This window comes from Acomys minous, assembly GCF_964271855.1.
Source record: "Acomys minous genome assembly, chromosome: 8".
NCBI classification, from domain to species: Eukaryota; Metazoa; Chordata; class Mammalia; order Rodentia; family Muridae; genus Acomys; species Acomys minous.
In genome coordinates this window covers 111,003,817-111,030,835 of record NC_140489.1, presented here as the reverse complement: position 1 = coordinate 111,030,835, position 27,019 = coordinate 111,003,817, and the positions used below count along the sequence as shown (strand labels likewise).

The following is a 27,019-nucleotide window of genomic DNA, read 5'->3' as shown; positions in this document are numbered from 1 at the left end:
GTGTGTATATACACACCACTATGTGCATATAAATGACAACCTTAGGTTGGCAACCTTTCATCTTGTTTGAAACTACATCTCTTATTGATTTTTTTGTACAGCAGGCTAGGTGACCTTCAGGGTCCACCTGCAGTTTCTCAGAGGGTGCTCTGGGATGACAGATCCATGCACTGCTGTGTCCCACTCTTGCATGATTCTGGGGATATAAACTTAGTCCTCATGCTTGAGTGGCAAGTATTTTACCCCCACAGAGTTAGCATTGCTCCAGTCCCCATTTTTTTCCTTCTTAAATTTTATTATGCTATAGAGGTTGACCGAACATAGTAAAAAGAACCCAGTAAAGTAAAAACTATCTCTTAACTGAGGAGTCCATCACTAGGCCACAGGGAACACAATGAGTTTCCTATGCTTAAGACAAGATAATGTTTCCAAGCTGGAGGCCCTGGTGGAACATCTGGGATTTTGTTACCAGGCATGCTGGATACTTTCCTGAGCCTCCTCCAAATGACTGGGTAAGTGAGGTTATTGCCAGATGGAGAAGGAGATGGCATAGCAGACAAGGCACGAGAAAAGGGCCATTCAAGTGGCTGCCTTGTTGAAGCATTGCCCAAAGCCTCTCATGAGTTTGCATTTACCAGATGCTATGACACTTACTGAAAAATAGTCTGCATATGCATTCATTCAAAGTAGTGAAATGAATGCAGACTTTTGTAAATTCACATCAGTCCTACTATCCGTGTCACCAGAAGTGGCCATATTATGTGATGCTATATGCAGTATCTAAAACAAAAGGAAAATGATTTTTTCAGAAGATGTATTGAGAGGTACACTTTTTAAAAAAGATTATTTATTTATTTATTTATTACTATGTATACCGTGTTCTGCCTGTGTACATAGAGGACATCAGATCTCATTATAGATGGTTGTAAGCTACCACATGGTTGCTGGGAATGGAACTCAAGACCTCTGGAGGAACAGCCAGTGCTCTATAACCGCTGAGCCATCCCTCCAGGCCCGAGAGGTACATTTTATCATAGTAGTACTTAATAGGTTATATAAATATGCTTGAGGACTATTAAAATGTATCTTTAAAAGTACAAGAGCAATTCTGAATTGTTATTTCTGTTCTTGGAAACAACTACTTTGTCTATCATGTGATCACAGTTCCTCTTGTCCAGACTGAACCATTACATTGTGTCATTTAGAATAATTTTAGAAATTGTCAGTGAATGATTTTAACTTTGAAACTTATTTTTATGACTAAATCAATGGTCCTTAGCCATGCGTGGTGGTGCACACCTATACTCTCAGTATCCAGAGGCAGAGGCAGGCAGTTCTTTATAAGTCGGAGGCCTATCTGGTCTAGATAGTGACTGCCAGGCCAGCCAGAGCTATATAATGAGGCATAGGTAAATAAAAGAAAACAAAACAAACAAGCAGGGTTTTATGTGTCATTGCCAAAAGAATCCAGTCACAATTGGATATACCTTGCAGAAGCCATAGATGGTGGAACTATTTGTGGTGTAGAAGCTCAGAGAACTATTAAAGCAGCAACTCTGCAAATTAATCCCAATAGTGAACATTTCTGTTAACAACAGAATTACGTCCTGGAGGAATTAGACAGCCTTGTCACTTCTTATCAACACACAACTATATAAAATTGATAGTACAGTCCCTCTTGAGTTTCATCATATATTCTCATTTCATCAAATTATTCCCAATTGTAGATCAATACATGAATTCCCAATTCTTTCTTTCTCTTTCTAGAAACCTTGCCAAAGATGACTTTATTGCATTAGAATGTCTTGGCAAAACAATCCATGGTTGTTATAATGCTATTTGCTGCTAAGATTCCATCTGAATGTCACCTTCAGTTTTGATAATTGAAAAAACAGACTTAACTGGAGATATGTGTACACTGATGTACCAGTATTGACCAAATAGCAATCATTTTCTTGATTCCTGAATTTTATTTTTCTTTTCTTTCTTTTTTTTTAAGATTTATTTAATTATTATGTATACAGTGTTCTGCCTGCATGTGTGCCTGCCTGCCAGAAGAGGGAACCATATTCATTATAGATGGTTGTGAGCCACCATGTGGTTGCTGGAAGTTGAACTCATGACCTTTGGAAGAGCAGCCAGTGCCCTTAACCTCTGAGCCATCTCTCCAGCCCTTATTTTTCGTTATAATTGATGTTTTCTGTAAATACACATTCTCCTTGGCTTATGAAAGGACTAGGTCTGGATGAATCCTTCATAAGTTAAAAATATCAGAAGTTGAAAATACATGTATGACATGTAACCTACTGGACAGCATACCTGAGTAACGCTGTGAATTGTGCTCATGCAGATGACTTCATGGCTGACTGTGAGAAGAGTCATGGTGCTGGATCTGAGCATCATTAGAGGGGCCAACCACACATTGCTGAACTGGGAAAAAGTCAGATTTCCAAAGATAGTTTCTGCTTCATGTGTAGCACTTTCTACTATTGTAATTCAAAAAGCTTTAAGTCAGAGACCATCTACAAAGCTCAATAGACAAGTGACATAATAGTATCTAGAATTATGTTAATCCATTTTAATTTTTTACTTGATGTGTGTGGGCACATGCACATGCTTACATGAGAGTATGCTACATGCTACAGATTCCTATAGAAGCCAGAAGATGGCTTCAGATAACCTGGAACTGGAGTTACAGACAGTTGGTAGCTGTGTGATGTAGGTGCTGGGACCTGAACCAAGGTCCTCTGTAAGAATAGTCAGTTTAAATGCTGAGTTTTTGTGGTGCTAAGATTTACAGCCATGCACCAGCCAAGGACAATACAGGCGGTAAACCTTAAACCCCTACCCAGATCTAGCCAATGGACAGAACACTCTCCACAGTAGAGTGGAGAGTGGGATATTACTTTCTCACATACTCCGGTGCCTCACCTTTGACCATGTCCCCTGGAGGGGGAGACCTGGTGGCACTCAGAGGAAGGACAGCAGGTTACAGAGAAGAGACTTGATACCCTATGAACATATACAGGGGGAGGTAATCCCCCTCAGGAACAGTCATAGGGGAGGGAAATAAGGGGAAAATGGGAGGGAGGGAAGAATGGGAGGATACAAGGGATGGGATAACCATTGAGATGTAACAAGAATAAATTAATAAAGGAGAAAAAAGATTTATAGCCATGGTATCATTACAGTTCAATGTGGAAAGACACTGGAGCTGGAAAATAACACTGATTGTATACGAAATCTCTAATGTCACAGATGTAAAGAGAGAAGGGGAAATTACATATCAGAGATGCTGAGATGGGGTTTTAAAAAACATTTGTAACTGAGTGTGATAGCCATGTCTGTAATCCTAATATTTGGTGGGGAGAGACGGAGGATTCAGCTCATTATTCAAGGCCAGATCCAGCTGCACTGTGAGATAGAGTCCAGTGTGCTCTACATGAGGCCCTGTCTCAAAACAGACAAGGAAAGCACTTGGCAAAATGGGAAGTTTCATTTCAGCTTCACTCTGGCTAGCCAGTTAATGTATTTGTTGAGTGTCTTTTCTTTCTTTATAATTACCACATAATTAAAGTTTTAGAGTATTCTACTTAAAGTGATTCTTAAAGACAGCTAGGTAACTCAGAGTGGACATTATACAGATAAAAACATCCAAAGCTATGTGACCAAGTGATGTGTTCTTCCTATTGATATGGTTGCATTTAAACCTTAGGGTATGTGAAAGTTTGAGAAACTCTGTATCTTAGGAAGAAAGGTAGATATTTATTTACCAGGATTTTCTCCCTTCAATTACATTTTATTTGTCTTACTATTGGGTATAGATGCCACAGACTGGTTTTTATGAAAGTATACCCCCTCATGCTTGAACCTAGAGTTGCAATACTTATTTATCTTTTACATTTCTTTCTTTCTTTCTTTTTCTCTCATATATTACATCCCACTTGCAGGTTCCCTTCCCTCCTCTCCTTCCGGTCCCTCTTCTCCACCTCCACCCCCTCCCATCCACTCCTCCTCAGTGTTCCCTTCAGAAAACAGCGGGCCTCCCAGGGAGAGCAGCCAGACATGGCATGTCAGGGCTATGCAAGTATATCTTAAGTAAGAAGATGTTCTTTAAAAGGAAAAAAAAAAGATGTCTGGCTGGGCGTGGTGGCGCATGCCTTTAATCCCAGCTCTTAGGAGGCAGAGGCAGGCAACTCACTGTGAGTTCAAGGCCAGCCTGGTCTACAAAGCGAGTCTAGGAGAGAGAAACCTTGTCTTGAAAAACAAAACAAAACAAAACAAAAGTTCTCTTTTTAAGTTTTAAAAAATTGTGTGTGTGTGTGTGTGTGTGTGTGTGTGTGTGTGTGTGCGCGCGCGCGCGCACACATGTAGGAAGGGTGTTTGCAGGAGCCAGAAGAAGCTGTCTGATTTCTTGGAGCTGGAGTTACAGGCTGATGTGAGCCTGGGAAGCAAACTTTGGACCTCTGAAAGAGCAGCAAACATTGTTAACTGCTGGGCTGTCACCAACCCCGCAGCTGCTGTTCTGATGGCAGTGAGATAGGCTGCATTGCAAAGGGTTTTTGTGTTCTACATAAAACCCCTCCCTACTCCATCATTTGTCCCTGGGATTCTTTCTCAAATGTTTACTTTTGAGCATGACTATAGTGCTCAAATAAAGTGCATGAATATAGGTTTATAATAACATGATGACACTCAGCATTTAGTAAGCAATTAACGAGTGTCTGTAATGCTCTAAGTATTTTATTTTGGTTACATCTTGTTTCTACTGTAATCCTGTGAATTTTACATTCCTATTTTAAAATAGGCAAATGTAACTATAATCAGCAGATGTGGGATTCAAACCCTCACTGGCACCAAAGACTGAGAGTTGTATTTCTGACATTTTACTTTGGCTACCAGAGTGTACTATATTTATTTTGTAGGGACTTTCTGGATATAATAAGCCTCCATTTTTAGTTCTTTTTGGTTGGGTTCATGTTTGCTTGATTTTGTTTATTCATTAAATATTCTTCTTCACTTTTAGTTCTTACTGTATGTTCCTTCCCCTTACTTTTCCATTCACTACATTGGATTCCTATGTACATGACAATATTTCAGTGTGACCATGCATAAATGTAAGATGCAGAGAAGGTCCTTCTCAATTTCCATGTAATGTATCATGAGCGTTACAGAGCAGATCTCAGCATAGGTATTTTGGTACTGACGTTTTTTTTATATGTCTTACTGATTATGGCTGTCTTGCTAAAATGCCATCATAATTGTATTTATTTATTTAAAGATTAAATTTTATTCTTTTTAACCATGTGTGTTTGTATGTCTGAGTGTGGGTATGTTTTGTGCACATGGTGAGTGTTCAAGGAGGCCAGAGATGTCAGTCCCTTCTGGAGATGGAGTTATAGGTGTTTGTAAGCTGCCTGACACGATGTGGGGATTTGAATCCAGGTCTTCTGGAAGAGCAGCAAGTGCTCTTAATTGCTGAGTCATCTCCCCAGCCTCTGATTGTATTTTAAATAACCAAGATCTCATTAAGGAACCTCGATTTAAGGATGAGGCTTCCCAAAGGTGAGTTCACCAGGTAAAGAACGTAGAGAGTGGCAGCTATAAATACTGTTCTGAAACTGTTGTTCTGACAGGTTCACCTGTGCAGCTCCCATCTGCTCCTCCGGCGAGCAGCTGTGGCCTGTCTCCGGCAACTGGCACAGAGAGAAGCGGCAGAAGTATGTGAATATGCCATGAGCCTGGCGAAGAGTGCAGGGGACAAAGAGAGCAGCGGCGGCAGTAAGTTCTCGGATTGGCCAATATTCTTTGTTTTAAAACTCGCATATTTTAAGAGATCAGAATAATCCGTTTGAAAAACCAGGGCTTTACTTTTATTGTCAGATTAAAAATTAATACTACCATATGTAAGTGGAGATCATAGTTAAAGGGTATTCACAGATGATTTTCTTACTGTTTGAGTCATGTGTAAGGCTTGGTCTTTAATGTTGTTGCTACATACGACATCTCATACACATTCCCTTTCAGATGCCAGTCCTTTTGCGCCTGGAGTTAGTTCTCGCAGCGATATCCATTGCCGGCACCAGGGCGTTAACATAACAGACACGGGCCTTGAGGGACTTCTTTTTGGAATGCTAGATCGAGAGACAGATCGGAAACTGTGTTCTGATATTCATGACACGTTGGGGCATATGCTTTCTTCGCTGGCAGTTGAAAAGCTTTCCCACTGGCTAATGCTTTGTAAAGATGTCTTGGCAGCTTCCAGTGGTACGTATTTAAATGATGCTCTTAAAACAGTGAAATCGTTTTGCTTCTGGTATGTAACTACATCTCTATCAACTCGAGCCTACTTTTAAAAGTACTGATAACTTTCATTAACAAATTTCTATAAAATATCAAGTTTATATCATAGTATAAATTAATGTGCTTTTGAAATGTATTTTAAACTCTTTGAAAGTTCAATTTAAATGTCTACATCTTTAAAACTCCAGGTTACTCTGTCATACAACATAATATGTTTCTATTTAAATACTCAAGTGAAATATAGGTAAGACTAACTGGTGTGTGTCTTCCCTGGTTTTTGGTACAGAAGAATCTTCTGCATTTCCGTGTTCAGAGAATGAGGATTAGCGGTCCTTCTGAAGCATCCTTAGGGACGAGTCATGGTACCTTCATTTTTGTTGTAGATATGAGTGCGGCAACACTTTTAAGCAGCGGAAAAGACGAAGAATCTGAAAAGAAAGATGAGATGGATGATGATACCATGTTTACTACACTAGGCGAGGAAGATAAATCAAAGCCTTTTGTGGCTCCCCGCTGGGCCACTCGGGTTTTTGCTGCAGATTGTCTGTGCCGAGTCATCAACCTGTGTGAGAATGCAGACCAGGCTCACTTTGATCTTGCCATGGCACGTTCTGCGAAACTACGAAACCCTAAGAGTAAGTGTAAAATCAAGTTTTCTTTCCCCTGAAGTAGTTTTGATGGGTTTGACATATTTCACCTCTTTATTTATTTATTGCAGGTTGCCTCACCTTGACCATAAGTGTGTGTCCCTGTGTACTACTTGTCTGTATTTAGAAGATAAGCTGAAGATGGGTGTAAATAGGTTAATGCATGTAGATGTAGGTATCTGTGAATGAATTTTATTTTTTTACCCATATTAGAATAACATAATTTACAACTTATGTTTTCTCAGGGCACAGTTGTTTAGCACTTCCTTGTAAAAGAGGTGGTAGAACTTTGAGGTTCAAAGTCAAGTGAGCTTTGCCATTCCCTGCCAAAGAAACAGCCAGAATTCATGAATCCATGGCACATTTCAAACTGCCATATTTCACATATGGTAATATATAAAAATTACTATTGGGCATTTTTGAAAGGAAAAAACATTGATTATTGAAAATGTCACTGGTTTTTGTTTTTGTTTTGTTTTTATTTTTTACCTTTTATAAGCCTTTGTGCTATATCTCTTTTGGATCAGATATTATAAGTGAGCATTAAACCAAATAATAAATGCCTTCATTTTATAGTTAAAGAGACCCAGAGAAGTTGAGATAATTAATTTAGTAAGAGACCCCCTACCCTGTATTTGCTTGTCTCTCCTTGACCCTGTTGGTTTTCTGACTTGTATGAGTTGACAGACTAGAGGTATATATACACACACACTGTATTTTCCGGCATATAAGATGACTTTTTACAACGCCCTCCCCCGAAAAATCTGTCTTAAAGTTGGAGGTTGTCTTACACGACAGGTACTTGCCTGCTGCCTCTTCCCCTTGCCTCTTATGTCAGTGCACACAGTCAGGGGTGCTGCTGCCTGTTCTCCTCTCTGTGCGGGGAGTGTGACACAGGGAGGAGCAAGCTGCACGCATCTTCCTGTACCTCAAGGAGCAGGGCGTGAGTGTGAATTCGCTCTCCACCAGAACCCGCCCATTAGACTCAGAGGGCTGTGCATCTTATCTGAGGGTTGAGTGTGGAGCATGCCTTAAAGGGGCAGTGTAGGCTGGCATTGGCTCTCTGCCAGCATTTAGTAAAGCGCCTGACTGTCTGTGCCCTACCTGCAAACAGACACATGCCTGAGTCTGCTGCACAGGGTATGTGTTGGAAGAGGGGTAGTCTTATACCAGGAGTATATTCCAAACTTGATATTTTTACTGGAAAAGTTGGGAGTCTTATTTGCTGGAAAATATAGTATATTAAAATGCCTTTCATGCTATTGTATATAGCAAGCTGCAGAATTCATAAGCAGGCTTTAGGACACAAAAGATAAATAGCAGTGCACAGTATATGAAATGTGAATCAGAACACAGAGCACAGGGGAAACACAGTGAATATGGAGTTTGTATTCATGTCATTATTTAGACCATATTAAATGAGTTCTATTTACTATACATTGGGAACATAAAGAATCAAAACCATAGTCATACCTTGTAAAAAACCAAACAAACAAGCAAAAAACTAATAGTCCGGATGATAGAGAGGTGGACTTATGTATCCACGTAAGTATGGTGTGTCTTGACAGAGGTGTAATTCAAGATTTGAGGAACATTTAAAAAAGGTTGTTCATGGGCTAGAGTGATGGCTCGGTAGTTAAAAGCACTTGCTGCTTTTGCAGAGCACCATCAGGTGACTCACTCCTGCTTGTAAATGTAGTGCCAGGGAATCGGATGCCCTCTTGTAGCCTCCATGGGCCTTCATGGGTATGCATTACCTACCTCGTCTGAAAGGGTAATGTTCTTCATATGTAGAATCTGCTCACAGCATGGCACTGCATGGTGTGATTCTCCCATGTACTCTGCATGTATTCTTTGCTTAGTAGGTACTTCACAGCTGTGATTGGGTGGTAAGATGGTCTTATAGGACCCAGCTTAGATTCTAGAATGAAACATCAGCCAACTCTCACTCTCTGAAAAAATGTAAGCCTGCCACCTGTGCTTTCCAGGCCCTTTGGGTAGCATGTGCATCTCTTGGTTTTCCGTGCGCTGTGCTTTAGTGAGAGGACTCCTAGGCACAGCACACCCGCCCTCCCCTTAGCTCTTCTTTCCACTTCCAGCCTCTGTATACTCCTCTTACATGTTAGAAAAAAGACAGAAGAGTTTATGGGTGGCGACTGTTGGGGAAAGCAGGCCTCATTTCAGGGACAATTGCTTAATTTGGAATTTGATAGATTCCTAGACCTTGGAACTTAGTTGCCAGAGAGTACAGGGGGATTATTGTCTTTTTATTTATGCTTTGTTTATTAACATTTGCATATCATTAGCAGACCCATTTTAATCCAGATCCCTCTGCCTGGGATGTCTTCTCCCAAACTCTGGCAGCGGTTTATTATACCTCACAGGACTGCTTGCTTGTTTTAGCCTCCTCTACATGAGGGAGCTTTGGAGACTTCCAGCCAAATTCTCTTCTTTCTCTCTTTACTTTCAGTGACCCGCCCCCCCCCCATATATGCTCTTTAAACTTTAAGTGTTAAATTTGTTTTTATTAAAGATAGGAACTTGTGGAAATGTGTCTTGTCACCTTTTCAATAGTAACACAAAACTGAATTTAAATAACTTTGGGAGGTAGGGTTGAGTCAGTGAATAGCCTTCTGGGCTGGAGAGCACTCAGATGTGGTCTGTTGCTGTGTGTTTTAAGTTCACTGCCCTTTGTCCCTCGCCTGCCTTGATGTCACCCAGCATCTTTGTTGTGATATTGAATGCCTTACGGCCCACATTCACTCCTTCATCGTCTTCATGCCGCCATATTTACTCCTCCACTCACATTCACTCCTTGCAGTCACGTTCATGCTCCCACGCTCACTCCTGCTCCATCACATTCATGTCGCCATTTTACTGTGCAGCACTGACAGTGGACAGCGGGCTGCTGGTAAATGCTGCTGCCAATGCTGTTATATCTTTCATATCTGAACCAATTTCTGGTCCTCAATCCTTTTTATTGGGAGCTGTGTTTCTCTACATCTTTGTCTTCTTGGTACTTTGTCATTAGATGCTGGGCATGGTAAATGCTGTGAGGTTAGTGCTGGGTTTTGCTGTTCCTTTAAATTGTGGCGAACTTTGTTCTGGGATGGAGTAAAATTATTGTATTGTGTCATTTGAATTCCTTTGAGACTTGCTTTTAAGCAAGATCTAGAACTACCTTTGCCCTAGTGCTAAAAGAACAAGATTCCCTTTCTACTCTGTTCTTATAAAAAGTCTTTAAAACTTTTTGTAACTAAATTTCTTGACTATACACTGTGTTTTTCTACACTAGAGATCTCCAGGCTATATATAGCCTGTGATTGAAATACAACCCACAGCTGTGTTTCGTAAATATTTTACTGGAGTTCATCACACTCATTTCTGTAGCATTGTCTATTGTAGTCTGTCAGGACCATCCGGCTGCTTTTACAGTGTAGCAGCAGAGCTGAGCAATTGCCTTAGAGAGAATATGGCCTACAAAACCAAAACTAGCCAGTATCTCACCCTTTACGGAAAAGTCCTGCCAGCCTCTGTTCTGGAAGAATCACAAGCCATGGGAAAGCCATGTTACTCATGTACTGTGCTTTAGCTGTCAATGTATATGCTGTAGTTGTCTGTGTTAGCATGACATTAAAGGTCTGCTGCTGCTCGGGGACACTTGATGGGGAATCTTATTTCCTAGACATCGTGGATCATAAGTGCTTTATCACATTTCTCCATATTTTTATGTTTTACACTAGTCTGTGTGAACTTTCCTTTCTGCGTTGTTCTTCTTTGCAGATGACCTCTTAGTATTGCATCTCTCTGACCTGATTCGCATGGCATTCATGGCTGCAACTGATCATAGCAACCAACTGCGAATGGCTGGGCTCCAGGCACTTGAAGACATTATCAAGAAATTTGCATCTGTGCCTGAGCCAGAATTTCCAGGTCATGTGATCCTGGAGCAGTATCAAGCTAATGTAAGTTTTCCTGCTTATTTACAGACTAAATGAAGTTTAAGGGTCACTAAAGGAAGGATTTGTAGTCTCTTTTCTTATGGAACTCAAACTTTCATGATCTATTTCATAGCTTCAGCCAACCTACAACTGGAGAAGGGTCAAACTGTTGTAACTATTTTTAATCTCGATAGCATATTAATGATAAAACTAGAATAGAAATTCCAGCCTTGCTTTCCAGTCTTATGCTTAGATGTTTAGTCATGCCATGCCATGCCATTTAAAAGATAAAGAGAACATTCACAGCAGTGTTGCATGCAGATGTGCTGCCATTGTGTGTGTATGCTGAGGCTTAATGAACGGGCCTAGAAATAAAAGCAACTTCCTTTGTAAACTGAGTGAGGTGATAACTCCTGATAATAGCTTTCAAAGGGATTACTGACAGGAGCAGAGTGTCAAGAGGTTGTGTTTACTACACCCTAAATAGGTAACCTTGGTTTTCCTGAGATATGTACTCTAAGATTTCAGACACACAATAAATAAATAAATAAATAAATAAATAAATAAATAAATGTATGTATGTATGTTATGTTCAAAACATACCCAAATATACCCAAAATTATATCTGTAAATAATATAGACCCTATTTAAGTACAGGTGGGAAGTTACATCTTTAATCCAAGTGGCTGTGTACAACTGCTGACTCCCAGACAGACAGAATGAGGGTCTTTAAAAAAATTATTTTATTTAAACCCAGTGTATTGGTGAAGGCCTAGAATCTCAAGAGGTAGAGTTAAGAGCATGGATGCTCAAGGCCATCCTGGGCTACATGACCCTCTCAAAAAATCCAAACCAAAACAACACTGAGATCTTTTAAAAGAACAGATTTATATGTTTATGTATATAAGTGTTCTGTCTTCCTGTATGTCTGCAATGACTGAAGAGGGCATCAGATCCCATTATAGATGATTGTGACCCACTATGTAGTTGCTGAGAATTGAAGACAGGAACTCTGGAAGAGTAACCAGTTTTCTTAACCACTGAGCCATCTTTTCAGCCCCTGAAATCCTTTTATTTAGAAAAAATTTTAAATATTCTAAAACCATTTTGTATCCTTTCTCCATATTGGTCTATTGGTTAATTTTTATTTGTTTTAAAGTTGACTCTACCTCTTCCTCTTTGTCCTACTGTCCCTTTCTCTTTCCACAAACATTCATATGTACATACAGTTTTTTCTAATCATTTCCAGTTATTTCAGTCATGTATAGTTACCCTTGATTCCTTTGGACTGCATTTCCCAAGGTTAAGAACATTGGTTTATGTAACCACAGAATAGTTGTCAATCACTAGAAATTCAGTTTGGACTCTTTGCTTTTATTACATCTGTCATGCGTGTCATAGGAAGGAACTTTTAACTGTCTCCAGGCTACTGTGTAACCAACTTAGTGACTGTTGGTAGAAATCTCAACTTAGCAATAGACTTCACGTAATGTCTTTATTCAGCTCAGACACATTACAACTCATCTAGCTAAGAATCTGTGGTGGTGTTGGCTTCCTTAAAACTAAAGCTTGTAGTCCTTTACTTACTGATATAATTATACTATAAAAGCTAATTAACAACATATTATTACTTATCATTGTGCGTATGGTGGGTACATGTGTTAGTGAGAAAGAGCGAGGGACAGATGGACAGAGACAGAAAGACAGAGAGCGTGTGTCTCACATGCAAATACATGAATGGCGGTCAGCATACAGTCTTCAGGGTCTTTACCTCCGTTCCCCATGGTTCCCAGGGGCCAAACTCAACTATCTAGCTTGCTGAGCAGTTGCTTTCACCCACTGAGCTGCCCCTTATAAGCCAATATTTCTGAGCAGCCTTTTAAAGCATCTCTTTGTGGGGTGAGATGGTCCTTGAGGTACCTTAGTGCCTCTGAATTTTTATTATTCCTCAGTTATTTTAAAAAATTGATCCAATTACTTGAGACTTACCCAAGAGATACATAAGTGATATTAGAAATATGTTTAGAAACTGTATATGGGGGTGGGGAAGAAACACAAGAAATATAACAGTCTATGCTTATCTTTGATAACATGTGACTCTATCAGAAAATCCCATTTGCTATTAAACAGAAACAACAACAAAAGAAACTGTCCTTTGGGCATTCTTTCCATACAGATTTGATAGTGATAACCGCCTGAGGAGCAGAGAAGAGTGTTATGGCTAATCTTGTTATAAGGGAGAGGGATAAGGAAGAGGGGATAAAGAAGAAAGGAACAGAGATGTGTATTTGCTGTCTTCATCTCCAATGACACAAAAGATTTTATGTTTACTACTTGTCTCTGAAATAAATGATTTGCTTGTTCTTCTAGGTGGGAGCTGCCCTAAGACCAGCCTTTTCCCAAGACACACCATCAGATATAATAGCAAAAGCTTGCCAGGTAAGAAAGAAGCACGCTATAGCCACCTTCTGTAAATTCCTGGGGGTCGTAGATTTCACTTAAAGAGAGAAAATCAAATTATTTTTATCTTGGAATATAATATTGTTCATTCCTTTTTTATAAATTTTAAAATCAAATCGTTCATTCACTCACTCATTCATTCATTTATTTGATGTGTATCAGGCACAGTGCCCCTGTGGAACACAGCTAGTGCCATTTTATCCTCCAGTGTGTGGATTCCCACTCAGATTGTTGTCTTGACAGAGGGAACCAGCTAAGCCAACTCACTACCCTCAGCTTTCCCCCTTTTCTTGTATAGGCAATGTAAAGTAGTGTTAATCACATCCCTGTTTTGTCATAGCTCGGGATGCAGCTTTGGATACTTACCGCATATATTATCTCCAAGTGCACAGACCTATGAGCATAATATGAGGAGCTAAAATAAACATAAGATACCAAAATCTGTAATACTGGAAGAATGTAGCAGCCGTTAGGTAATAAACAGTTTAGACCATAGGTTATGAGAATTCTTGGATTTCTGGACACTGAATTATCCTAAAAAGAGCCTCACATTATGGAAGTGACACTGTGCCATTAGCCCATGAATGTTAGTCTCACATTGCTGCAGCTACAGCTATAAAGCCACCCAAACACTGATGGCCTAACCCTGTGCTCGGTTCCTCCTTCTCCCAGCCCCCCTCTCCCTGAAAGATTCCTTCACTGAGTTCTAATCATTTTCAAAACGATCTTCTTTGTTTGCTTCCCACTGGGCAGAAGAACATCAGCTATCTCCTCTGCAGTGTGTGGAAGAGCAGCCCTGTGGCCCTCATCTCTGCTTAGAACCCGTGCCCAAGCTGCTCTCGGCAGCGATGGGGTGGGACTTCTTTGTTCTTGTGGTTGCATGGTTGTACTTCTCTTCATTGTGTAGGTTTCTCTGCAGCTTGTTGCCTTAATGGCGGTCTTTAGGGGAATTAGCTCCTTCCACAGCCAGCATGCCACAGAGACCACAGGGCCATTGCTGTAAGGGGTAGGTCTCTGCATCTTGGTTGAAGGGTTGTGGTAAAAGTATACTCTAGGATACTGGCAGACAAGTGTAAGAAGTAGTCATGTGCAAGTGCCTGCATGATGTTGATGTTCCAAGCACAGTTACAGGCAGGCAGGTTCTCCTACAAAGCCACTGATGGCTAGAAAAGTGAAAACTGCTAGACTTTCATCTCCTAAGTGAAAATTCCTCTTGTTGAATCTCCCTTAAACTTTCTTCTTGGTGGCACAAGTTGCTGTTCCTGTAATGGTTTTCGTGTCTCCTAGTGGCAGGTTCAAATGTCTGGCCTCCTTTCCTCTTGCACAAGGAAATTTAGTTGAAACTGGTGGGACAGTGAGGTGCATATTCTTTTACTTTATAAAGGAAAGCGCTGCTTAGAAGATCTGGTTTGTTGGTGAGAATAATTTCACCTTAAGAGACTTCATCTCAGGAAACTGGGAATAGGACTTCCTCAAGACCCAGCTACTCCACTCCTTGGAATATACCCAGAAGATGCTCCAGCACACAACAGGGACATATGCTCAACCATGTTCATAGCGGCCTTATCATAATAGCCAGAACATGGAAACAGCTTAAGTGTCCCTCAGTAGAAGAATGGATAAAGAAACTCTGGTACATTTACACTATGGAATACTACTCAGCTATTAAAAACAAGGAATTCCCAAAATTTGTGGACAAATGGATTGAACTAGAAATGATCATAATGAGTGAGTTAACCCAGAAACAGAAAGACTCAAATGGTATATACTCACTTACATCTGGACACTAGCCCAAGGGGCATGCCCCATGAAAGTCTTCACTTACCAGGAAGGTGGGACAGAGGGGAGGACATCCTATTGGGACTCTAGGTGAGAGAAGTATGAGAGATTGGGGAAATAGAAGGATACATACGGTTCCTAGAAACCTACAAGAACATTATGATGGGCAGATCTGGGCCCAAGGGTTCTGCTCAAACTATGGCACCAGCAAAGGACAATACGTGCAGTAAACTTCAAACCCCTACCCAGATCTAGCCAATGAACAGGACATTCTCCATAGTTGGGTGGAGAGTGGGGACTGACTTTCACACGAACTCTGGTGCCTCATATTTGACCACGTCCCCTGGATGGGGAGGCCTGGTGGCACTCAGAGGAAGAGTAGCAGGCTACCAAGAAGAGACTTGATACCCTATGAGCATATACAGGGAGGTCCCCCTCAGTAATAGTCATAGAGGAGGGGAGTAGGGGGGAAAGCAGGAGGGAGGGAAGAATGGCAGGATACAAGGGATGGGATAACTGTTGAGATGTAATATGAATGAATTAATTTTTAAAAAAAGGAAAAAAAGAGACTTCAAGTCAGGATAATCCTTAGACGTATAAGAGAAAACCTTACATGTAGGACACCTGGATGTTTCCATGAGCCAGCAAAGCAGAGTCACAGACACAGTGCAACTTAAATATCTAAAATGTATAAATGTTACTTGCTTGTTTGATGTTGGGTCAAGGCCTTTTCTAAATATGGTTTTGTTGAGCCATCACTGCATTTTCTTTCTTTGTAGACAAATCCATAAAGTGTTACTTGCAATTTCCAGGTGTAAGAACCCTTTAAAATTTTATTTATATTTTTATTTCTGCATGTGTATCTGTATGTGCATATGCTCACACATGGATGGGTGAGCACAGATTCTAAAAGAGGGTATAAGATCACCTGGAGCTATAGCTATGGGCATGTGAACTACCTGACGTGGGTGCTGGGAACCACGCTCTGGTCCTCTATCAGAGCAGCAAGAGCTCTCCACCACTGAGCATCCTTCCAGCCCTCAGACCAGTGGTTCTCAACTTTCCTAAAGCCATAACCCTTTAATACAGTTCCTCGGGTTTTGGTGACCTCAAACCATAAAGTTATTTTTGGTGCTACTTCATAACTATAATTTTGCTGTTATGAGTTATAATGTAAATATTTTTGGAGATAGAGGTTTGCCAAAGGGTCTTGACCCACAGGTGGAGAATAGCTGTTCTAGACTCTTTAAAGTAATAGAAGTACTTAGGATTTTTGCAAGAAAACTTAGGGCCAATTTTCTGGTATTCACAAGTTTCCCCGACTTTGAGTTACATTTCAACCAAATTGCACGTAAATATTGTATCTCTCCAGTATGTTTGGTTTCTTTAGGAATCAACTTCCTTTTTCCTTTTAACACTCCTATTATATTGCATATCACTTTGAACTTTCTATTTGCAGAATTTTGATGGCCAATTTATTTTGCCAGAAGTGTGTCCTTAATAACTATCTCTTTTAAGTGCTCTTATTTATTAATTTATTATTATAGTTTTCAGTTTTTGAAAATAAGATTTTAAGTGAATAAAAGTATTGATGTAAGTATTTAGCCACAGTTTTAAGGTTTTAAATAAAGGAACACAGCCATGATTTGAAACCCAAATTCTCCAGAAACCCAGAGTGTTTTTATAATCTCTTTGGCAGCAAAGCCTGAGCTCACTACACTCATTTGCTAGATGAAGTTTTAATAGCCATTATGCCCACATGTCCACAGTGCGCGTCAGCCCCAGTTCCTGCCTGTGTTCCCTAAAGAGGCTCCTGCACCTTCAACCCTTTAACCAGAAGTCGTGGGTTGTAAGCACAGGCGCCAAGGCTGGCCCTGTCCAGGCCTCTTCCTGGATGATATCCTTCTGTTGACTCTAGTGTCCGTCATGTGGTTTTCTTTATTTTCCTGGATTTAGTTTTTTTTTTTCTGTTGTCCCCCTTGCCCTTTCAGTATACCTACTTCCCCTGTTGTCTGGATATAAGGCTTTTAAGATGTTCTCTCCCTAATCAGAACTTCCTCCTAACCTTTGCTTGCTGTCTTTGTGTGGAGGTTTTTAGTCTGACATAGTTACCCTCCACTTGCCCTCAGAATATAGAGCGGTCTCGAGCTGCCTGCTGAATATCTGTCCTCAAGTCTTTGAGTAGTACTTAGAACTCATTTGTGAAAATGTTTGGAATCAAAATTAGCTAACTTCTCTCTACTGAACTTTCCTAGTTTTTATATTAGACCTTCTAACAATGGTGTCACCTTCCTTCTGTGTTGTTTTTAAACAAAAATCCCAGACATATTTTTATTTTGCCAATAAAGACTCGGGAACCAGATGCTGAGGTGAAATCCCACTAGGTCAGAGAAGCAGAGAAAGCAGCCAGCTGACCATTCTCCTCAGCCCACATCCCAGGAGGAAAAAGCCCCACCTCCTTCTCCACACTGTCTCAAAGTGAAATGTCCCTCCTTTCTGCTTCTTGTGTGTGTGTCTCTCTTTCTGTCCTCTGGACTTCCTCTCACTCGCTATGGTTTTTTTTCCATTTTCACTTCCTGTCAGCTGGTTGCTTGCTCTGCTTCTTGACCTAGGGCTAACTTTATTTAATACTGCTCACAGAAAGCTCTTGGATAAAAAGTGTGTGCTAGGCCTGAGCCACAGCACAACTAGTTGTTTACAATAAATAGAAAGTGCTTGGATTAAAGATGTGTGCAAGGACTGAGCTACAGCACAACTAGAAGCAGGTTTTTGCAGTATACAATCTCTAGGTTCATGGTGTAATCCAATATCCTGCAATGCTTCTGTTCTTCCATGATAGCAGCTTTGACAAAACTTCGGTTTTTGATTCCTCACTCTTTTTTTATGTCTCACTTTCTTGTGCCCTAAACAAATGGTGTCTCCTGCAATCTTTGTCTCCAAGTTCCTCTTAGCTGCCTTCTCACCATGTCATGTCTGTCTTATGCTGTGCTGTAATAGACACGTAACTGAATGTGCTGTCTATTGTCCTGTGCAGTTCTCCTAAAGCATCAATTTAATGCATTCATGGCCATCATCTGAGTTTAGTGCATAGGATGTCTAACTTCTGTCCTGTCTGAACACAGCCTTCCTGATCTTCATTTCCTCCTCATGTAACATCCCTGTGTCTTCACACACAGACTATCCTGATAGCTAAGCATCTTCTCTCCTTAAAACTCTATGCTTTTCTTTTTCCTTAAAAAAAGCCTTTTATAATAATTATTTTGATAGTTTCCTGATGGTAAACAGATAATTTATTGAAGAATTTTTCAAGACTGAACTACTTTAGGTAGAAAACCATTAATTTTACATTTTTTTTTTGTTAAATAGTGAAAACATAAAATCTGGGCATGGTAGCACCAAACTTGCAAAAACTTGTAATTCTTGCACTTGGAAGATGAGTTCAAAGCCACCCAAAGTGCCTGGCAAAGCCCTGCCTTAGACAAACAGACATTGGGTGGAAATTACAGAGGGATAGAATGGAGCTTTTCTTTTCCTCTATGGAGGGGCATGATGAACCCACTTCACTCTCCTCTGTGCAGGTTACTCTCTGTGCACATTAACTTTTAATGTTCCTTGGCCAGGTGTGCAGCACATGGATTGGAAGTGGTGTCGTCAGCGATCTCAATGATCTCCGTCGGGTACATAATCTGCTTGTTTCCTCTCTGGATAAAGTTCAGGCTGGAAAGGGATCTTCTAGCCAACTGTACCGAGAAAGTGCCACCACCATGGAGAAGCTGGCTGTTCTTAAGGCATGGGCAGAGGTAAACATGGCTTCTTGTTTCTCACTGTTCTGCCATCCCTGGTGGCCACTGGGGAATCTCGTGTGCATGAAAACTGGCCTTTGCATGGAAAGCCTTTTCAAACTGTTGATCAGTCTTTTGTAAACCTTACAGGCTACTTACAGGTAGCGTACACCTGTAATCCCAGCACTAGGGAGGCTGAGGCAGGAGATTTGCCATGTCAGGGCTACTCTTGGGCTTCATAGCAAGTTCTAAGCCAATTAAAGCTATAAAGCTACAAAGCAAAACCTTCTCTGAAAACACGAAACAAAAATTCTTTGTATTGAGGAAGGGTTATTTATTATAGAAAAATTAGCAATGAAAAACATAAAAATATAAATAATAAAAATATTTTATGCTAAGATTCTTTCATTTAATTGCTTAGGAGACTTACTACCTTAGTAACCAGATTTGTTTATTGGTTTGTTTTGTTTGTTTTTGTTTTGTTTTCTCCCCCCCTCCCCCCAACTCTGCAGCTTTGGTTGTCCTGGACTTGCTTTGTAGACCAGGCTGGTCTCAGATTACAGGCATGCACCACGATGCCTGGCTGTTTTATTTATTTTTTAATAGTTGCTTTTAAACCTGTTTCATTTTCACAGCTAGTGTGTGTGTGTGTGTGTGTGTGTGTGTGTGAGAGAGAGAGAGAGAGAGAGAGAGACAGACAGACAGACAGACAGACAGACAGACAGACAGAGACAGACAGACAGACAGAGAGACAGAGACAGAGAGAGAGACAGAGGGACAAGAGGGAGAGAGATGCACACACATATATATGTGGGCACTTCTCTATAAAATTGTATTGTTTTAAATTATCTTTTCTAAAATTTTCAGTTGCTTTTGAATTATTATCACCTGCCCTCTAATATTTGCAGTGACTGATTTCTTTCTCTACCAGCTCTTGTTTTGGTTTTTGGAGACAGGGTCTCTCTGTGTAGCCTTGGCTCTCCTGGACTCACTTTGTAGACCAGGCTAGCCTCAAACTCACAGTGATTTGCCTGCCTCTGCCTCCCGAGTGCTGGGATTAAAGGCATGCACCATCATGCCCGGCTGCTCAGCCCATTATTTTTATTTTGTGTGTATGGGGTTTTGTCTGCAGGTGTGTATATGCATGACATGTGTGCCTACTGCTTTCAGAGACCAGAAAAGGGATCCTCTCAAACTGGAATTATACATGGCTGTGAGGCATCATGTTACACTGGGAACCAGACTCAGGTCTTCTGCAAGAGCAGCAGCTGCTTAGTGTCTGAGTATCTCTGCAGCCCCTCAGCCAGTTTTTCCATTTCTGTGGTTCCAGCAGCTATGACCGCTGAACAGCAGTGCTGCCTCAGCGTGTGTAGTAGTCAGTTTAGATGAAGGGTGCTGGGCTTTGGAGGGAGGGACGTGGATTTATTCCTTCAAGAAAAAATGTAGAGATCAGTGAGGTACCATAAAAATTAAATTTCTCAGCTGGGCGTGGTGTTGCATGCCTTTAATCCCAGCACTTGGGAGGCAGAGGCAGGTGGATCACTGTGAGTTCGAAGCCAGCCTGGTCTAGAAAGTGAGTCCAGGACAGCCAAGGCTAACACAGAGAAACCCTGTCTTGAAAAACAAAACAAAACAAAATTATTTTTCTCTCTGATTTTTAAGCTATAGATCAAGCTATCTTGCAATAAAGTATCCTTGGTATCCTGCACTTCACTCTGATGGTATTTTGGCAAAATAAATTTTTGTTTGTTTGTTTGTTTGTTTGTTTTTGCTTATTTTAGTAGAGTGATTGCTTTTATTTATACAATTTTAGTCTTTTTTAAAATAATGCAAATCTAATTGTATATTGAAAGTATTATAAGGAAAGATACTATTTGGTGAATTTTATTCTTAAAAAATAAAACTCCTAAAAATTGGCATTCAATCTCAAATCTTCCTTAATTAATTTTCCCAGGAGGGTGTAATACTGTGACCATGTAAGATCCTTTTAATGTAGCAGGTCCACTGCACATTTGCTCCTGTGACCTTCTGGGAAGTTTGGCGGTGTTCAGGATTGAGAACATTAAATACTGAGTCAAACCCTGGAACGAGTCCTATCTCAGGATTAATCATCTGTGTGACTCCTTCAAGTGACAATTGGCTCACAGCCTCAGTTTTATCGTTAATAAGTGGAAATATCTTTCATGAGCCATTTGGTATAAGAGTGCAAAGCATTGTGCCTGGCACTGAACTGAGATAAATAAATGCCTTTAAAATTAGGTCAGAATGCCACATAACAGAACTAGTAATGTGCATTCATTTGGAATCCTTTCGTATGTGGGAGTACTTTGTATTATTGTTTAGCAATTTGTACATCAGGCTTAGTTCTTCCTGCTGTGTGGAACTTCTCTACCACTTCACTTCATCTCTTTTATCACTTTGTCACAGGCCAGGCTATTCTAGATGTCTCTACTCAAGACCTACTTTTACTTCTGTTTTTTCACTTAGAAAATTTGTTTGCCAACTTCAAGTCTTTAGGTTTATGTGAACTGTTTGAGATGGATGTTACTTACTTGCCTATTCAGAACCTGTTTTCTTCATATTAGAATTTATTTATTTCGGTTTTAATTTGTTAAGTGTATAAATGGTATGTATGTATGTAGGTATGTATGTAGGTATGTATGTAGGTATGTATGTATGTATGTAACCATGTACATGCCTGATGCTCTGCACAAGTAGTAAGTGCTTTTAATTACAGAGCCATGTCTCTAGCTCCATTTGTTTTTTAACATTAAAGTTTAGGAAATGACTAAATATTTCATAGGATTATAGTGTAAATTAAATTAGATATCAGTGTAAAAGACTGCATATTACCTGTTATGATTAGTTTTTACAATTATTAAAATTTTGCTTTAATCCAGAGCTAATATTTCTCTTATCGCCACTCTGGTTTCTCCAACAGTATATTATGGAATGTCAGCTCTGGGGCAGGATAGTAAAGAACAAGACAGATATACTGCATTTACTTAGCAAAACAAACTCAGAACTAGGAGGTGCAGCAGAAAGTAAGAGTGTTCCATGCTATCAGCTGTCAGTCTGGATCCTCACATCTTTATCACGCCCTTCGTCTCTGGTTCTTCTTTCTTCCTGCCCTGTCTTTTCTTACCCCCTGAAGTTTCTTGAACGAATTCCACTATCTCCACTTCTTTAGTTAATCACTCCACTGAGATTACTTCTCCTAAAGCCATGAATAACAGTTATTCAAATAACTGACCACCTTCAGAACCTGTCTTACTTGACCCTGTACCTTGTGCCTCTACAAGTGCACAGGCAGAACAGTGCTTACAAGAGAGCATGTCTTCATCAAAATAACTCTTTGCACTGACCCTGGGATTCTTTGTATGGCCCTTTTCTCTGACAAAAGAAGTAAGTGCATAGATACGTTTACTTACAGTGTTATTTGTAACATGAAGAAGTAAATAATTTGCTGTGTGCCTTTAAGTTCTGTGATTGCCTACACTAAACAAGTAGAAGAAAACATGAATTTGTTGAACTATAGGGAAATTAGTGGCACATTATGGTTTAATCCAGTGCAGCCTTTAGGATATGATTATGAAGACTGAGAAAATTGCAAATTAACTGGTAAAATTAAATAAAAAGCTCTCTGGCAAATTTACAGCTTACAATGAAAGAACTGAAAACGGGAAATTGGTGGTGGTGGTGGGGCCTGGAGAGATGGCTCAGAGGTTAAGAACACTGACTGCTCTTCCAGAGGTCCTGAGTTCAATTCCCAACAACCACATGGTGGTGCATAGCCATCTATAATGAGATCTGATGCCCTCTTCTGGCCTGCAAGTGTGCTTGCCGGCAGAACACTGAATACATAATAATAAATAAATAAATCTTTTTTTAAAAAGTGGGAAGTTGGGATTATGAGGCATTATTAGACTCTTATGTTTTTTATTGTTGTTTGTTTTGTTTCATGTAGTGTCTCCCTCATTATACTCATTATATAGACCAGGCTGGTTGCAAACGAGTAGTAAATTTCCTGCTTCAGCCTCCTGATTACTGGGATTACACGTGTGTGCTATCACATGCAGTGTTTTACTTCCCCAACCTCTTACAGCAAATTTATTAAAATGGAAGTAGGAAACTATATACACCTGACATGAAAACTCCTGCAGTGCCTCTCTCCTTTCTTGTCGCTTCCTGTGCTCAGAGCTGGGACTCAGTGCACTCAAAGGCCACACAGCCCTCTGCTTTCCTGCTCTTGTTCTTCTGCGTCTCCTGCCCACAGTCTGTCTGTCTTAGCCTTAGTGTGCATGTCTGTCTTCACATACCTGCCTTTGCTGCACTCCATGCTGCACATGACCTGCCCCTCACTGGTGCTCCCTAAGATGTGTTTGCTCATTCAGAAGCCATCATGAGCTCAGAAAGTGCCAAATACTAGGTCAGATATGGTAGGGAATGTCCTACATGCATAAAGTTTGGAACTTCTAATTTTTCTTTTTACAGTCTTTCTTTACCTTGTATTGTGTTTGTTTTAATGGAGGGTCTTACTATGTAACCCAAACTGGCCTCAGACCGTGATTTTTCCCTCAGCCTCCCAATATTACAGGCATGCACCCAGCCTAAAAACAAACTAAATTTTCTTTTAAATTGTTTTCTTATCATTTTTATCATTCCCTTATCGTTGTATCTTTCAGTTTATAGAAAGAAAAAGTAGATATTTTTGTCTTTGTTACCTTAGTTCCAGCACAATAACAAAAGCAGAGTGCCAACTAAGGATTCAAATGTATTGTTACTTATAGTGTTTATTGGAAATTTTCTTAGAATATCAGCTTAATATCAAAATTGAGGTGGTGGTGGGCAGGACCAAAGCTTAATAATCATTGGGAAACGTGGGTATACAGTAGGTGCCTTTAATCCCAGCACTCAGGAGACAGAGGCAGGCCAGTCTGTGTGAGTTTTGAGGCCAGCGTGGTCTACATAGTGAGTTCCAGACCATCCAGGGTAATAGTGACACCCTGTCTCAAACACAAAACAAAACAACAGCAACAACAAATACCTTTGGAAAACATGAATGTGGTGTTTATAGCCCAAGCTGTATCGTGTCTCTAGATTTGTGCTTTACTACTCACTGTGTGAACAAGTGTAGGATAAGTCCCGCCTGCCAAGAAGTGCTCAGTGTGCAGGCGCATGAGCTGCCTCAGTAGACACAAAGAGGCAGTGCTGTAAGATAAAACAAATTTGTAGAGTGCAGTTATCTTTCTTGCTTGTTTTATTCTTTTCTTCCTGTTTTAATTAATGTTTTCTAATACTGTATTATCAGTTACACAGAGCCTAAATATAAGTACATATAAACAAACAAACAAAAGTACTCAACAAAGAAGTACTCTGAATATGCTTTAGGAAAGTTGCTATTACATGTCTTTTTTTAAAAGTTCACAAACTACAAAGGACACGGATAATACAAGTACATTATATCCTTAGAGTGGCTCTCTGTTCTAATTGTGAGATTGCAAGGATCTTTTTAAGGCCTCTGTAGGAGGCAGATTAGGGGATATTTATGCATCTCCTTCTCTGGCTACCTCCCTTCTCTCAGTCTTTTTCTTTGAATGCTGTTTGATTATGTCCAGTAAGCCTGGGAAAGAGGCAGTAGACAGGAAGTTATACTCTATGCTGGGAAAAGGAGGCTTTGTAAAGTGGACCAAGGATACCATAATGACTCAGAGACTCCTAGTCAGGGGAGATGCTGAGAGAGGAATAGTTAGAAATCAGATAAGTTAAAAGATGCTTCTGAGTAGGACGTAAAGTCACTCTTTAGTAGTTATCAAGAATTCAGAAGCCTGGTGGTGCACTCCTGTAATCCCAGCACTCAGAGAGCCAGAGACAGGTGGATCTCTGTGAGTTCAAGGCCAGCCTGGTCTACAAAGCCAGTCCAGGACAGCCAAGGCTGCACAGAGAAACTGTCTCGAAAAAAAAAAGTCAGAAAGTGCCAGACATTGGTGGCACACACCTTTAATCCCAGCACTGGGGAGGCAGAGGCAGATAGATCTCTTTGAATTTGAGGCCAACCTGGTGTACAGAATGAGTTCCAGGACAGACAGGGCTACCCTGTTTTGAAAAAAAAAATCAGAAAGTTGTATATGTTCTAATATCCACACAATTTTCCTTAATCATTAAATGCATGATTACAACAATCTAAAATATTCAATTTTATCTTATGCCTTATTTTCAACTCATGAATGCCTTATTAGGTATATGTGGTTGCTATGAATATTAAGAAAGAAGCAGAGTCAAAACCAAAGAGAGCAATTAAAAATACTGATGATGATGACGATGACTATGGTACCATAGATGAACTACCGCCAGATAGTTTAATAACCCTGGTGCAGCCTGAACTGCCAACACTCAGCCGCCTGTGGCTGGCAGCATTGAAAGACTACGCACTTTTGACTTTACCAGCTGAATTTTCTAGTCAGCTTCCCCCAGATGGTAAGTATTACATGCAGTAGTTTGCTTTTATGGCGTTCAAACTAATATTAAGCAAAATGAACTTGGCAGAGGCTAGTACCAATGATAGCATAATAACATCTTAAAATTTGTGGACTTAAATTTGGCATTGTTTCATTTAGAGCTTGTCCTTTATACTGGTTTTGTGAACTCAGGGTATGACAGTATTAGCTGAAGCATCAGTGCCGTTATAGTGACAGCGGTACAAAGAGAACATCCTAATAGCTATGGGAAACAGCTAGCGACCTATAACCATGACAGACTATGCTACTGTGCTGCCCAGTGCTTGTGTTTCCACGTAAATCCTAGCTAAGTCATGAACTGTGCTCCTAAGTCCTTTGCTTATTTCTATTTAATTAGTTCTCCTATTGAGACCAATCGAGACACCATTATGAACATGTTTTTCTTTAGGAGATGTATTATTAATTCCTCCTCAAAAACTCAGTCTTCCTCCCAAATATTTAATGATAATTATCGAGTGCTCTTTTATTTTCTTCCCTTCAGGCACCACGGTAGCAAGGAGAGAGGAGTAGCTCAGTGTTGTCAGTAGAAGTGGTAGGTGGGAGGGAGGAGAGCAGAAAATACAAGGAGACAGGCCTCTGCCGTGGTGAAGAGAGAGGACCATGCAGGAGTCCAGCTAGTGTCACCAGGAGGATAGTCTTAGAACACAGTGCCCTGGCGGCAGGGAGGAGAGTCTGGAAGGTGGGCATCAGGAGGCACAGGCGCCTGCCACTGAACTGTGGAAGCCTTGGGCTGAGGGGAGCTTGTTGCCTGAGCTCTCTTCTGTATGAGGCAGCTCAGCTAGCCTAAGTTAATTATTTTTACATGTGTGAACATTTGTAACAGAAAGTAATGATTTTATTTGATTTGATTGTTTCACAGGTGGAGCATTTTATACTCCTGAGACCATTGACACGGCGAGACTTCACTATCGGAACTCATGGGCCCCGATTCTCCATGCAGTGGCACTTTGGTTAAACAGCACAGGATTTACATGTCCAGAGTCCACAGAGGCAGCGATGGTGTCTGGTGTACAGAAACGCTCCCCAGCTGTCAGTTTAAACCAGGTGCCAGCAGCGGTGCCTAGTGCTAAGCCCTTGCCAGAAGTTAACAGAGACAGAATGCACCTGATCCTAGGTAGAGTGCCGCCATGATGCCCCTCAGGACCTGCCACTTGAGAACATTAGTAGCTTTCTTATTAGTGCTGCAGAAAGTTTTGCATAGCACAGTTCGGAGAAGGGACAGCAAAAGGATTCTCAGCTCCACTTACACGTTAACTGAATTTTGTATCTAAAAAATATTTAAAGCTCCTCCAAAAGCTTAGCATAGTGTTCACTCACAGAACAATATTGAATTTCAAGGAAAATCCTTGGAGTTTTTATTCACCATGCTTTCTTTGCATTGGCATTTGTCAGATTATCCAATGAAGAAAAACTGTTTATGATCTAGTTTTAAATCATTTTTAATTTATAAATGTACTTATTTAAGTATTTACATATCCTGGAGGAAATTTGTCATCTCATATTTTGTGGAAGTGAAAAGAAGACAACTAGTAAGGTGTAATTATGGAACCTGTGAGTAGTTCTCACAGCTGAAAATATGAAAGACTCCT

At 40.3% G+C, this 27,019-nt stretch overlaps 1 protein-coding gene across 1 annotated transcript in view; it reads left to right on the top strand.

The window, feature by feature from the left end:
• Positions 1-27,019, top strand: part of HEATR5B (HEAT repeat containing 5B) — an 81,405-nt gene that overhangs the window by 40,032 nt on the left and 14,354 nt on the right. Inside the window, exons 22-29 of the mRNA XM_084792536.1 lie at positions 5,637-5,781; positions 6,028-6,267; positions 6,687-6,938; positions 10,734-10,915; positions 13,262-13,330; positions 18,751-18,930; positions 25,152-25,389; positions 26,290-26,544. Of these exons, the coding sequence (XP_084648662.1) occupies positions 5,637-5,781; positions 6,028-6,267; positions 6,687-6,938; positions 10,734-10,915; positions 13,262-13,330; positions 18,751-18,930; positions 25,152-25,389; positions 26,290-26,544 (1,561 nt within the window). The remainder of the gene's footprint in view (positions 1-5,636; positions 5,782-6,027; positions 6,268-6,686; positions 6,939-10,733; positions 10,916-13,261; positions 13,331-18,750; positions 18,931-25,151; positions 25,390-26,289; positions 26,545-27,019) is intronic.